This window comes from Carassius auratus, chromosome 24 (genome assembly GCF_003368295.1).
Source record: "Carassius auratus strain Wakin chromosome 24, ASM336829v1, whole genome shotgun sequence".
In the NCBI taxonomy this organism is placed as follows: Eukaryota; Metazoa; Chordata; class Actinopteri; order Cypriniformes; family Cyprinidae; genus Carassius; species Carassius auratus.
The window spans coordinates 20,650,587-20,663,158 of NC_039266.1; the positions used below are offsets into that span (position 1 = coordinate 20,650,587).

The 12,572-nt window shown below is 39.5% G+C and overlaps 1 protein-coding gene across 1 annotated transcript in view; it reads left to right on the top strand.

Moving 5' to 3' along the window:
- LOC113042568 (obscurin-like) overlaps positions 1-12,424 on the top strand; it is a 38,312-nt gene extending 25,888 nt beyond the window's left edge. The window contains 20 exon segments of the mRNA XM_026201511.1: positions 198-464; positions 716-982; positions 1,077-1,343; positions 1,819-2,088; positions 2,654-2,923; positions 3,520-3,798; positions 4,178-4,435; positions 4,661-4,927; positions 5,144-5,416; positions 6,933-7,199; positions 7,664-7,939; positions 8,230-8,502; positions 8,589-8,879; positions 9,309-9,578; positions 10,078-11,016; positions 11,019-11,123; positions 11,126-11,332; positions 11,603-11,884; positions 12,323-12,357; positions 12,359-12,424. Of these exon segments, the coding sequence (XP_026057296.1) occupies positions 198-464; positions 716-982; positions 1,077-1,343; positions 1,819-2,088; positions 2,654-2,923; positions 3,520-3,798; positions 4,178-4,435; positions 4,661-4,927; positions 5,144-5,416; positions 6,933-7,199; positions 7,664-7,939; positions 8,230-8,502; positions 8,589-8,879; positions 9,309-9,578; positions 10,078-11,016; positions 11,019-11,123; positions 11,126-11,332; positions 11,603-11,884; positions 12,323-12,357; positions 12,359-12,409 (5,414 nt within the window). The 3' untranslated portion in view covers positions 12,410-12,424.
- Positions 12,425-12,572: the final 148 nt, after the last annotated feature.

Below are 12,572 nucleotides of genomic sequence, written 5' to 3' on the forward strand. Positions count from 1 at the left end.
TTTAATGCATCTTTGAAATGCATTGACACGTGCATTCCTTGGTTGTGAAGTGCAAATGATTCCCCAATTTTAAATGAAGTTAAGGCCAATTTATTTATTTTTTATTCTAACTAACCATTGTTTGCAGTTGTATTATCTTGATCTTACTTCTCTGAAAAAAAATATTTACTACATCATACCACTCTTTAAATTGTCAGCTCTTCCAGCCACCTTCACACGAGAGCTAAAAAGCCAGACAGCTATTGAAGGAGAAAGCATCATCTTCCAGTGTGAGCTTTCCAAACTTGGAGTTCCTGTTGTTTGGAGGAAAGGGATGCAGGTGATCCATTCTGGAGAAAAGTACCTCATCAGGCAATTTGGCTCTACTGTTGAACTGAAGATCACTGATGTTAAACCTGAAGATGCTGGAGACTATGCTTGTGATTGTGGAGACAGCATTACCACAGCCAATTTCAAAGTTAATGGTAGGAGAACAACAACTGCTTCTTGAATTTTTCCATTATTCAAACCCATCTTTGAACTTCACTTCCACATTTATCCCGTGTTTGTGAAGTATAAATGCTTCCACAGCTTATTATGAAAATACTTTAAAGAAAGACATTTTATTGTATACTGTAGGTATACTATAATGTTGGTTTGAACTGTTGATTTCGGTTCTTACTTGTCTGGAAAATCTTTAATCTCTTCCATCTTATACCATTCTGTGCATTGGCAGCACTTCCAGCCATTTTCACACAAACACTAAAGAACCAGGCAGCTGTTGAGGGGGAGAGCATCAGCTTCCAGTGTGAGCTCTCCAAAGCAAACATTCCAGTTGAGTGGCGCAGGGGTGAAATTGGCCTTTGCCCCTGTGCTAAATATGAATTAAAGCAAGATGGTCACCATGCCCAACTGGTCATACACGACCTTGATTGTGAGGACTCTGGTGACTATATTTGTGACACTGGAGATTGCCAAAGTATTGCACATCTGAAAGTTAAGGGTAGGCTTGAGCTTGAACCATCTTTCTTTCCTTTATCATTTAAAGCCGTTTCTTCATGATGACCTTGAAACACTTGTTTACTCACCTTTTGCAGCACTGCCAGTTCTTTTCAAATCATCTCTGAAAGATCTAGAAAGTGAAGCTGGGGAAAATGCAGTCTTTCGTTGTGAACTTGACAAAGCTGGAGCCAAAGTCATCTGGAGGAAAGACAAAAGTGTAATAGAAGCAAGCCACAAATATCAGCTGAAGCAAGATGGGGCTGTTGCTGAGCTTCTCATTTACAAGCTACAAGAAGGAGACGCTGGAGAGTACTGCTGTGAAACAGAACATGATCGGACATATGCCAAACTCACTGTGAAGGGTATGAATCACATTGTAGTCCTAATCCCTCCTGATCAAACTTTACCTGATCATCCTCTTTTGATGATCATGCATCTACTCCACATCATCCTAAGTATAATGCCATCATCCTCTCTCATGGTTTGCTTGTACTTGATCCCAGAACACCTTTAACACCTTCTTGTGCAAATGGTTTCAAACTTTAAATTTCATCAAAACTTGCACAAACTTTCTCCAATGCACTCCCATTTCATTTTACTAGATTAAGTACAAGAGTTAAGTATAAGAGTTTTTTGCATTCGACATAACATTATAAACCATACCCTTGTAGTTTAACATTTATTTTTATACCAGTGTTGCTATTTCTGTCATGAACTGCTGTGAATTTTCTTGAAAAGCTTAGCTTATAGTAGATGTTAAAGTGATACTGTGGAAGGTTATTTATTTTATGATCTGTTGACTGCTTCTGAAAAAATTAAACCTGATTTTGCTTTCAGAACCTGAAATCACGATCTTAACTGGCTTGAAGAGCTGCATTGTCAATGAAGGCGAGGACGTTCATTTCGAATGCCTTGTCTCTCATGACAATGCACTCATTGTTCAGTGGACGCTGCAAGACGTTCCACTACAGAACAATGAGATGAATGAAATCCGAATGGAAGGCAAAAGACACACACTTACACTAAGAAGTGTCACTCAAAAAGACTCAGGCACGGTGTCCTTCCATGTGGGTGCACACACTTCTTTTGCCTGTCTTACAGTCAGAGGTAAAACTAATGAATTTTGGGGATTTCTAAATAGTAGTTTGTTTAATTTCACACCTATATTTATTTCTCAGTGAGTTTGAATACATGCACTATTTGCTGCATGTGTTTAGTATTTGTGTGTATGATCATCCTATACCCATAAATATTCAAACCATTCCACATATGTAATATAATAAGCAAAAAAAATTACATGTGACCAGCCTTTTTATATACACCAAAAAGAAAGCTCAACATTTCATGCATGTTGTATGCTTTGTCTGCACTTGCCAAATTTGTCTTGTCCATTGCTTGGTAGTATGCAGAGTTTTATTTCTTTGTATATTACGTTTAGGTTGACTATTCTGTGTTCCTTTTTTCTAATCAGTGATTAATTTGATCTAGAATAGAAGTGCTGCAAAAGTTTCATGATTCAAGCATTCCCAGGTTAGGCTTATCTTGTCCCTGGATGCGTTTAGAAACAATTATATAAAAGAAAAATTGTTACCATCTTGTAATCTTCTAATATGCAGGTTTAGGGTTTGCACATATCTTAAAATGTGTTTTATGTTTCGTTGATTCCCAACAGCAGTCCCTGTGCTGTCGTTTGTGAAGGAGTTAACAAGCCAGGAAATCACAGAGGGAGGTAGTGCCTCATTATGTTGCGAAACTTCAATACCTGATACCAGTGTGACCTGGAAGAAGGGTACTCAGGTCCTATCTGATGGAAAGAAGTATTCCATAAAGAGTGATGGCAGAATCCAAACCTTGGAAATCCATAAGCTATCAGTGGATGATGGTGGCGAGTACATATGTGAAGCAGGAGACAAAAGAAGCAAAGCTACATTGACTGTCAAAGGTAACAATCTTGATTCTTCTTTAGAGATGGGCTCTATTTTGCATTGTTTCCCTGCAGAAGCAAAAGTACATATTAGTATTAGCATATTCAAATAATGAATAGATTGAGTAGCTTTTATATTTTAGATCAGGGTTTCTCAAATCTTGCCCTAGAGGGCCAATGCACTGCAGAGTTTAGCTCCAACCCTGATCAAACTCATCTACCTGTGATTTTCTAATGATCCTGAAACATTGATTAGCATGCTCAGGTGTGTTTGATTAGGGTTAGAGCTAAACTCTGCAGGAAAGTGGATCTTGTGGGCCAGATTTGAGGATCCCTGCTTTAGATTGTCACTAAGGCATGATCCAAGTAGTATGTAAAGCAAATATATGTGAACTTTGATCACATAATGCTGTCCACAATTCTGGGATTTGTTTTTAATGTTCCAACAAAACCACAAACTTTCTTTAAAAACTACACTGTTTGGTGGACAAATACATCCTCTCACAATATAAGTCACCTATAGTAGATAGTCAGTAGTGGGATATTTACCTCTTTTGACTTTTCGGAAGATCCTCAAAAGTCCCTTTCATCACATTCCTTCCATCCATTCCCAGAATGTGTAAAAATCACAAGAGAATTAAAGGATGTGACAGTGATAACGGGCGAGGATGCTATCTTCCTGTGTGAGGTGTCTCATACAGGGGTTACGAATGTCGAGTGGTGGCTCGGCTCCAACCACCTTCAAAACAATGACTTGAATCAAATCAGCTGCCGAGGGAGGGAACACAGCCTAGTGCTGAAAATGGTCACACCCGATGACTCAGGTGATGTTGCCTTTGTGGTTGGCCCTGAGAAGAGCGTCGCCTACTTGTTGGTGCAGGAGAAACCCAAAGGTAAAAAGACACATTATGGCTAACAGCGCTCATTGTTGGCAAGTAATCATCTGTCTGTCATTAGGTAGTAGCTGCACTAATTTCGCGCAATAATAACAAAAGGCTTCCAGCTGCTTTTCCATTTGCCTTGGGTATTCTACAGCTACACTTCAAAATTGTCCTGTTTTTGTTTTTTGAGAATTTTTCATACATTCTTTGGTTCAAACAGTCTTTTGTCTATTTACTGCCCATAACTGTTAAAACAGAAGTTTCTCACTTAGTAAAGCTCTTTTAATGTACCACAGTATATGTTCAATTGCTTCAAGTGTCTAAGTTTCAGAGTCATCAGTCAGACATTGTGATGTGACAGAACTTGGGTTTGGGTTTCTCCTGTCCATAGTCATATTCTTAGAGAAGCCTCTGGACTTAACTGCCAAAGAGGGTCAAACAGTCACACTGTCCTGCATGACTTCTGACCCTGAGGCCTCTGTCACCTGGTACAAAGATGAAGTGATGATAAAGGCAGGGGGGCAGTATCTGCTTTACAAGGACAGAGCTGTCCATCAGCTCCGCATCCTTAGAGTGGAGGAAGGAGATGCAGGGTTGTATACATGCAAAACCAAAGATGCAGAAAGCTGTGCCACCCTTACTGTTAAAGGTAAACGGGTTTGTAGGCCTTTGACTTTTTTGTTTTCATTTTATAAACATGGCCAGAATATAAAGTGAACACAAATGGTTTCAAGAAGATTTGTTCTGGTTTTCATTTCTTTATAACTGCCCCTCCTTGTGGAACAAAGAAGATTTTTATACCCTCACAGGTATCAGCAGCCGTTTAAAATCTGAAATTTACATTATTTTAACTTCTTTTCTTCTCCATCTTCAGGTCAACCTGCATACTTCCGGAAGGAGTTAGACAACCAGAATGCAATAGAGGGAGAAAGTATCACCTTGCGCTGTGAGCTTTCTAAGCCAGTTAAAAGTGTAGAGTGGAGAAAGGGTGGAGTGGTGCTCCAACCCAGTAAGAAATTTGAAATGAAAAAGGAAGGGTGTGTGCTGGAGCTCCATGTCCATGATCTGGAACCAGAGGACAATGGCTACTACACTTGTGATGCTGGAGACCAGTTGACCACAGCATCAGTCACTGTGCAAGGTATTCAAATTGTTAAATAATTTGCAATCTGTATTTTAGTTATAACAGTTCCAGTTTTAAAGCAAACAGATTTTTCTCCGGCTGGAGGTTATATAAAATCTGTACCTTTTTGTCATTACGTCCTCATAAGTTCACATTATGTTCTTGAAGAATCCTCAATGTATGAGTGTTTTTAGACACTGGGGATCTAAGGGATTCTGTGTCTGGTCTCTGCAGAGGCTGAGGTTCTCATAGTGTCGGGTATAAAGAATACAGATGTGTTTGTGGGCGAACAGGCAATTTTCTCCTGCCAGCTCTCTCGCCGTGCCAAAGGCAGAGTTCAGTGGTGGCTAGACGGCACTCGTTTGGAGAACAGTACCTTCAGTGAAATGAGTGTGGGTGAAGACCATGTCCACACTCTCACCCTAAGGAACCTTTCTCCCAATGATTCGGGTACAGTCCTGTTCAAAACAGGTGGCCTGACATCCTCCGCCAAGCTGTTAGTGAAAGGTACCAAATGCAGTGGTGCTTGGCAGTACTTGGCAGCACAGAAATGTAAAAGCTTAAAATTTTACTAGCATTGGACTAATACTGTGTCGATGAATTTCCTAAACATAAAAGTCGGTTACTTATTCTCTGAAGCATTTAGGTTGTCTTGACATCTTTTTAACAGTTACAGTTAGACCATAAATCTTGAATTGTGTCTTAATCTGTCCTTGAGGGTAATTCAGTACTGTTTGTGTTCTTCAGACTTGTATACTCACATTACTGAATTACTTATCCATATTAATAATACTCTAAATCCAAAGTGTCTTTTCACAGACTACCCTGGAGAGTCCTTTGGTTAAGTGCTCAATAATGCAATCCTGTCAGAACAAGATTTGATTTACTTTATTTTCTTTTAGGGTTACCCATGACTAGAATTGAATCTTTTTTTAGACTCTTTACTGTTAGGTAAAAGTATATGGAAAGATGGGTTAAAAAAAAAAATTTTTTTAAAGATAATTCATGGATGCATGTAGTCCATGTGCCATGTATTTCTAACCTAAAATTGGATTTGGCTGCAGTATCACGGCTTGCTAATTACTTACAAAATTGGCATACTAATTATTAAATAAGAACACTGATTTTGAGTTTGTAAATGGAGCAGGTCTCAATACAAACATTTTTACTACTGGCACAGTCAGGCCAGGGGTTCAGATTTTTATATGCCCAGACTTTTTTTGCACTGGCCCTTCCATAAAAAAGCATGATATTCATATTAATTAATCTCAATTAATCATGTTAAAAAATGCTGAAAAAAAGTAAATGAATAGTTCAGATGTTTTAAATTAAAAAACAAGATTTTTCATCATCATTATCAAAAAAAAAAAAGTGTGTGTAGAAGTCAGTATATTGTTTGTCTATTTTTTCATATTATTTGATATACAGCCTATCACTACTCCAGCTATCGATCTTAATTTTTTTTTATTTCAGTTTGTTAATATGCTTGAGGTAAAATGTATAGGCCTGTATAAAACTGAAAGCCCTATTGGCATTGGATGCACCAAAGCATCTAAGTGAAATTGTTCAAGCAACTTTATGCCCAAAAATTCAAAGAGAAAACAATAATATTCTTGCATGCACTCTAAATCAGATAAGTGTACACTACATCAGTCTTCATTGTTTGTTTGTCCTGCATGTACTTTTTCTATAAACTGGCCTTAGTTTGACTTGACAAGGCAACTAGGCATGTGTTGTTTGTAATTGACCATGTCCTTGGTCAGTTTGGAGTAGAGAAGCAAAAGATGTTACACTTACACTTATTTCAATGTGAAAGAAAAAGAAACAGCTGCAGCACTGTCTTGGATGCTGAGGTTGTAAAGGCTGTTGTTGTAAACTGAATAAAGTACCAGGCTTATATTTTAGCTTTAAATTACATTAAATACCACCCAAAACCTAAAAGAGGCTTGAGGTGAAGAACTCTACTTCAAAGTGCACTGGGGTCTTGTGAATATTACTTATCCCCACCACCAACCCTCTATAGATCCCAATGTGGAGGTGGTCAGTGCCATGGAGGACCAACATGTAGCAGAAAACCAGCCAGCAGAGTTCATCTGTCAGTACTCCCGGCCAGTCAAGGCCGTATGGAAGCGAAACGGCATACCTGTGCAAGCAGACGGTCGCAGGGTGATAGTGGAACAGGACTGGACTGTTGCACGGTTGTACATTAGCTGTGCAGAGCCCCAGGATGGGGGAATGTACTCCTGTGAGGCAGAAGGAACCTCTGTCATGGCACATCTCAGGGTGCAAGGTGAGCACACCTGTAGACAAAGAGAATCTGTGTGTCATCCATAACTCAAAGCTGGATCATCACAAAGAGCCAGTATAAGACTCGCAAAGACTTTGAGAACTATTTAGTTGTAAATTGCACAAGTAAGGGCTTACCACAAAGGGTTTTATTGGCATACAGTTTTTTTTTTTTTTTACTGTTTTTAGCATCATCATCATCATCTGGCTGGCTATGCATTAACCATCATGTGCTTGTATCACAGCTACCTTTGCTTCTTACGCTACTCTGTGCTGAATGCTTCTGTATATGCTAGTGAAATGTTGGAAGAAATTTTAATTGAGTGTGATTGTGCAAGATTCAGTAATTGTTTTAAGTTCAGAAGTTGTTTTTCAATTCAAGGCCAGTCAAAGTCATTGAATATTACAGGGACTTGTTTTGGCGTGTATAAAGCTAGTGTTTTTTCAGGCATTGTCTCTGTCTTGCAGCTAAACCAATTGACATTCTTCAAGAGCTGAGTAACGTGGAGACCATTAATGGTGGGGAAGCACTTTTTGAATGCTCCTTGTCCCGTCCTGAAACCAAGGATTGCCAGTGGTTAATCGATGGCAAGCCTGTAAAGGAGTCCGCAAACGTTGAGATAGTTTCCTTTGAGAGTGGTAGACGCCATCTTCTGCTTTTAAAGGACTTGCATCCTTGTGAAAACACAAGGGTTACATTCCAAGCCGGCACTTCATCAACCACTGCTCTTCTGTCTGTCAAAAGTAGGTCATTTCTTTAGTATTAGCATTTAATTTAGATAGATGTAAGGTATTACATCAGATGATGCAACTTAGATGATCAAATTTTATTAAAGAAAATTTATTGCTGTAGTTGTATAGGTCATGACTATTAGTTCGAATAATGATGCAGTTACTTTTTTATTATACATGGTATATCTTTATTTATTTACTATTATGCTGTAGTTTCATGTTCCTGTTTTATAATGTATAAAATATTATGCTAAAATGCATAAATGTAAATTATTTAAATGTTATGGATTTGTTCTGTACAGCTTGGCAACTGGAGGTGGTCAAGCCTTTGGAAAATAAGACTGCCATTGCAGGAGAACAAGTTGAGTTCACTTGTGTTTTGAATGAAGCTGTGCCTGAGAGTGAAGTGACTTGGTATGCAAATGGTGTTGAGCTAAAATGTAATGACCAATGGGCCATGAGAGCAAGTGGCTCTTCCTACAGCCTAATTTTGAAGAAAGCCCATGCTCAGCCCACACAGGAAATAACATTTGCAGCACGGGATGCCTTATCAATGGCCAAACTCATCACAATATGTAAGGGTCTTAATTTGTGCTTCATTCATTATAATTTCTGCTATTATGCTTATAAATTTTTTTTTTTTTAATCTGGTTATTTATAGCTGTGCCTGATCCCCCTGAAGACCCAGAGCTGGTTAGTAAAGGTCCAGAGTTTGTCACCTTGTCTTGGTTCACGCCCCTTAGTGATGGAGGAAGTCCAATCACTGGTTACCGTGTGGAAATGCGTCTAGTAGACAGTGCCCTCTGGCTGCCCTGCCACACAGAACCGGTATGCAACACTGAATTTCTGGTTGAAAACCTCATACCTGGGGCAGGTTACAGGTTCAGAGTGGCGGCCATCAACCGTGCTGGTATTGGAGAGCCTGTTCAGCTGCCTCAAACTGTGACACTTGGTAAGTGAATACTTGCTGAAATAACCAATTTGTTGAAAGCAACCTCACAGAGTACATTGTTTTTTCATCTAACCAAACTGCCTTCATGAGCCCATCTAGAAGGCTTGCTATTCTGCAGTAGTTCAGGGCTCCTCACTCCCGGTCCTGGAGAGCTACTTTCTTGCAGAGTTTAGTTTCAACTGTGCTCCAACACACCTGGCTATAGCTTTAAACTAAACACCAAAACCTTAATTACAGCTAGAACTAAACTCAGAAGGAAAGTGGCTCTCTAGGACCAGGAGTGAAGAACTCTTCCCTAGATGCTACAGTAGTAGTAAACACTAAAAAAATATACAAGTGTATTTTATATTTGTTGTGTTTTGTATTTGTTCTTGCTGAATTCTTGCTACATTTTTTCAACTGTTCTTTGAATGTACCTTGGATCTTCAGATGAACCAGTGAGCATGACCAAAATGTTAAGCAGCTCTAAGACCCAAAAAGGAAAGATGGTTCGTTTGGAGTGTGAACTTTCTGCAGAGAGCAAATCAGTCACATGGCTAAAGGACAACCGAGAGATAGAGTTTGGGGTCAAGTACCAAATGGTAACAGAAGGAAAGAGCCAAGTTTTGCTCATAAAGGATTTCCAGTCTACAGATCAGGGTGTCTATTCTTGTGTAGCCTCAGAAGAGGCAAAGACTTCAATCAACCTCAACCTCGAAGGTACTTTACTTTGCTTAACCTCACATCTAACTTACTATGTTTGTTTTTTGTCAACCTCATATGTGGAAACGATCATTTGTGTATGTCTTGTTCATAGTGTTTGGAACTTCATAATGAGATTAGAGTCTCCAAATATCTTTTTCCTGTCTCTTTCCAACTTCTTCAGGTTACTGTCATATGCATGTCAATAAGACTGCAATGTCAAAATAGGGTTTTCAGCATCAAGTACAATATATTTAGAAATGTTACTACAACTATTACATAGTCTTTTCTTTTCATGTTTTTAGCTCCTGTTTTTCACTTTTTTTTATTCTCTTTGTTTCAGTGATAAATTTAGATTAGATTTTATGTATTATTCACAGTTTACTTGAGTTTAATTACAGTGAAATTGCTGTTGCAAGGATAGATTGGTTGATATATTTAATATATTTTTTCCAACATAAAAATTTTATCATATACATGAGTAAGACTTGATTTATGAATGGCTCCCTGATTACAGGAGATGACACAACACTTTCTCAGGATGCAGGCAGCCAGCCCAAACTGCCTCCTGAGGCGGCTTCTGAGGGAGATTTACATGCTCTATGGGATGCAGTGGCCAAGAAGAGGAGAATGAGTCGGGAACCCACGTTAGATTCAATTTCAGAGTTGCCAGAAGAAGATGGAAAAGAAAAAGCCCAGAGCAAAGAGGGAAAAGTATCTGAAAAGGAAGTGATACCTGCTGAACCAACTCCTAATATCACTGGGGAGCCTAATCTCTATACAAGTTCTGATGAGGAATCTCTCAGTGGGACAACAAGCTTGGTGTCTTACCTAAAGAAAAGCAGCAAGTCCTCTATGACTGTGGAAAGTCACACTGAGACTATTGCCTCCAAGAAACTGTATGAGCACTTCCAGATGACAGAGCAATCTGTTACAAAGACATCTGTGGAACCTGTCATGGAAGCTCCGAAAGGGGATGAGTTGCTAGAGGCTGCTGTCAAGATTCAGGCAGCCTTTAAAGGTTATAAAGCCAGGAAGGACATGCGACCAGTCTTCAAAGAAGTATTTAAGGATCAGTCTAAGGAGCCCAATGGGACAATTCATCTTGAGTGCATTGTGGAGGGTAAGCCGGATAAAGTTCGCTGGCTGAAAGATGGTGAACCCTTAACAGATGGCAAGCACCATCATATTGACATCTATAATGATGGCACCTGCTCTCTAGTAGTGACAGCTGCCACAACCAAAGACACAGGTGTATATACTTGTGAAGTAACCAATAAGTTTGGTATTTCCACCCATAGTGGCAAAGTCACTGTCGGGTCACTGCGGGAATCTTCTGGGCGACGCCCCCTCACTCTGGGCTACAGTGCAGATAGCGAAGCTGAGAGCTCCTCAGGGAGTGAAATGGATGAGACTTTACGGCAAGCAAGCAAACGATTACGGCGACTTCTTCGTACTTGTCTCCCCCGGATGTGGAAGAGGAACCGTTTGTTAGTGCAGATGAAGGAGATTTACCACCAACGGACCTAAAATCTTACCGGGAAGATGATCAGTATATCTACATACGTTTGATAATCGTGCAGAAGCTCAAGTAGCTTCCCAGCGCTTCCAGGAAATGTTTACTTATCAAGGAGTGCCAATCGAAACAGCCATCATAGCAGTAGCAGGTACTAAGGTAGAGCTGCGTATCACAAAGATGGGTTTCTCCCAAGATGGCTCCCAAACCCCAACTCAGGAGCGACCGATGCCTGCTTTCATGACAGGACGCCCTGGTATGACATTTCTTCCATGTGGTTCTACTATAAATTTTTTGCAACTGTTGTTTGTTTCTTCATAAGTTGCATGATTCAGTGCTGGATTTTGTTTGTCATTATAAGGCAGCACCAGAAATGGTGCGACTTGCTTGTTTTGGATTTCAAAGTGATGGCATGTCATGTTTTCGCCTGGTTCAGCATTTCTCCTAAAAAAATTGCTATGATTTGTTTTGTTTTTTTGGTTTGTTTGCTCTTCTCTGTTCTTTTAATCACCTACCAACCTCCCAGCGGCACCCGTCTTCTTGACGGAGCTCCGTAGCCAAGATGTTCCTGATGGGTTTCCAGTCAGTTTTGACTGTGTAATTGTTGGCAATCCTCCACCCACTGTGAGATGGTTCAAGGATGGAAAGATATTGGAGGAAAGCGACCACTACATGATCAATGAAGACCAGGAAGGCCATCGCCAGCTGATCATCACAGCTGTGCTGCCCACAGACATGGGCGTGTACCGATGCATGGCTGAAAATGACAGTGGCATCGCCTCCAGCAAGGCTGAGCTGAGGGTGGACAGTGAGTACACTGTTAAAAGAAAGTGTTAATCAAAACCCAGAACTCACAAATGTAGATAAGAAAGCAAAATTGTGTTCCAGACTGAAACGTTTTAACAAAGATTGCACTTCTTTTACCGGTGCATCTGTGAATTGTGAGAATGTGATTGCATGCGTTTTATCAATGTTGTTGTTTGTCTCTAGAATGCCTAAAAATGCACCTACATTCTCAACATACTTAAGATGAATCCTCTTGATATTTCTATGTATTTTGATACTCAGAACTAATTAAAGATCCTTTCATCTGTTTTCTTCATTTTTGGTGATCTGTTGTTTGAATATTGAGTGTTAGTAAATTATGAAGATTTTTGTTACTATTTTTTTATACTATTCTTAGAGACTCAAGATTTCTAGACTCATGTTGTTTGATTATTGATTCAGTCTTGTGTATTCTTTAAAGTGTCTTGCAGCTCAGACTATGACACAGCAGCCGACTGCCACAGAGACATCTTCCTATGTCAGTGCTAAAGGTTATGTGTCTAGGTAAGATTCACTCATTTAATTTAAAGTGATTTGTATGATGTTTTTACATCAGTACTACAGATTTTGCTCAGATCCTGCCAAAAACAACCTCTTATTAAATATCATGCTAGTTTTAAATTGGCTTCTGCTTGTGTTTGGGTTGCTCTTTTAGCTCCGAGCACAGGGAC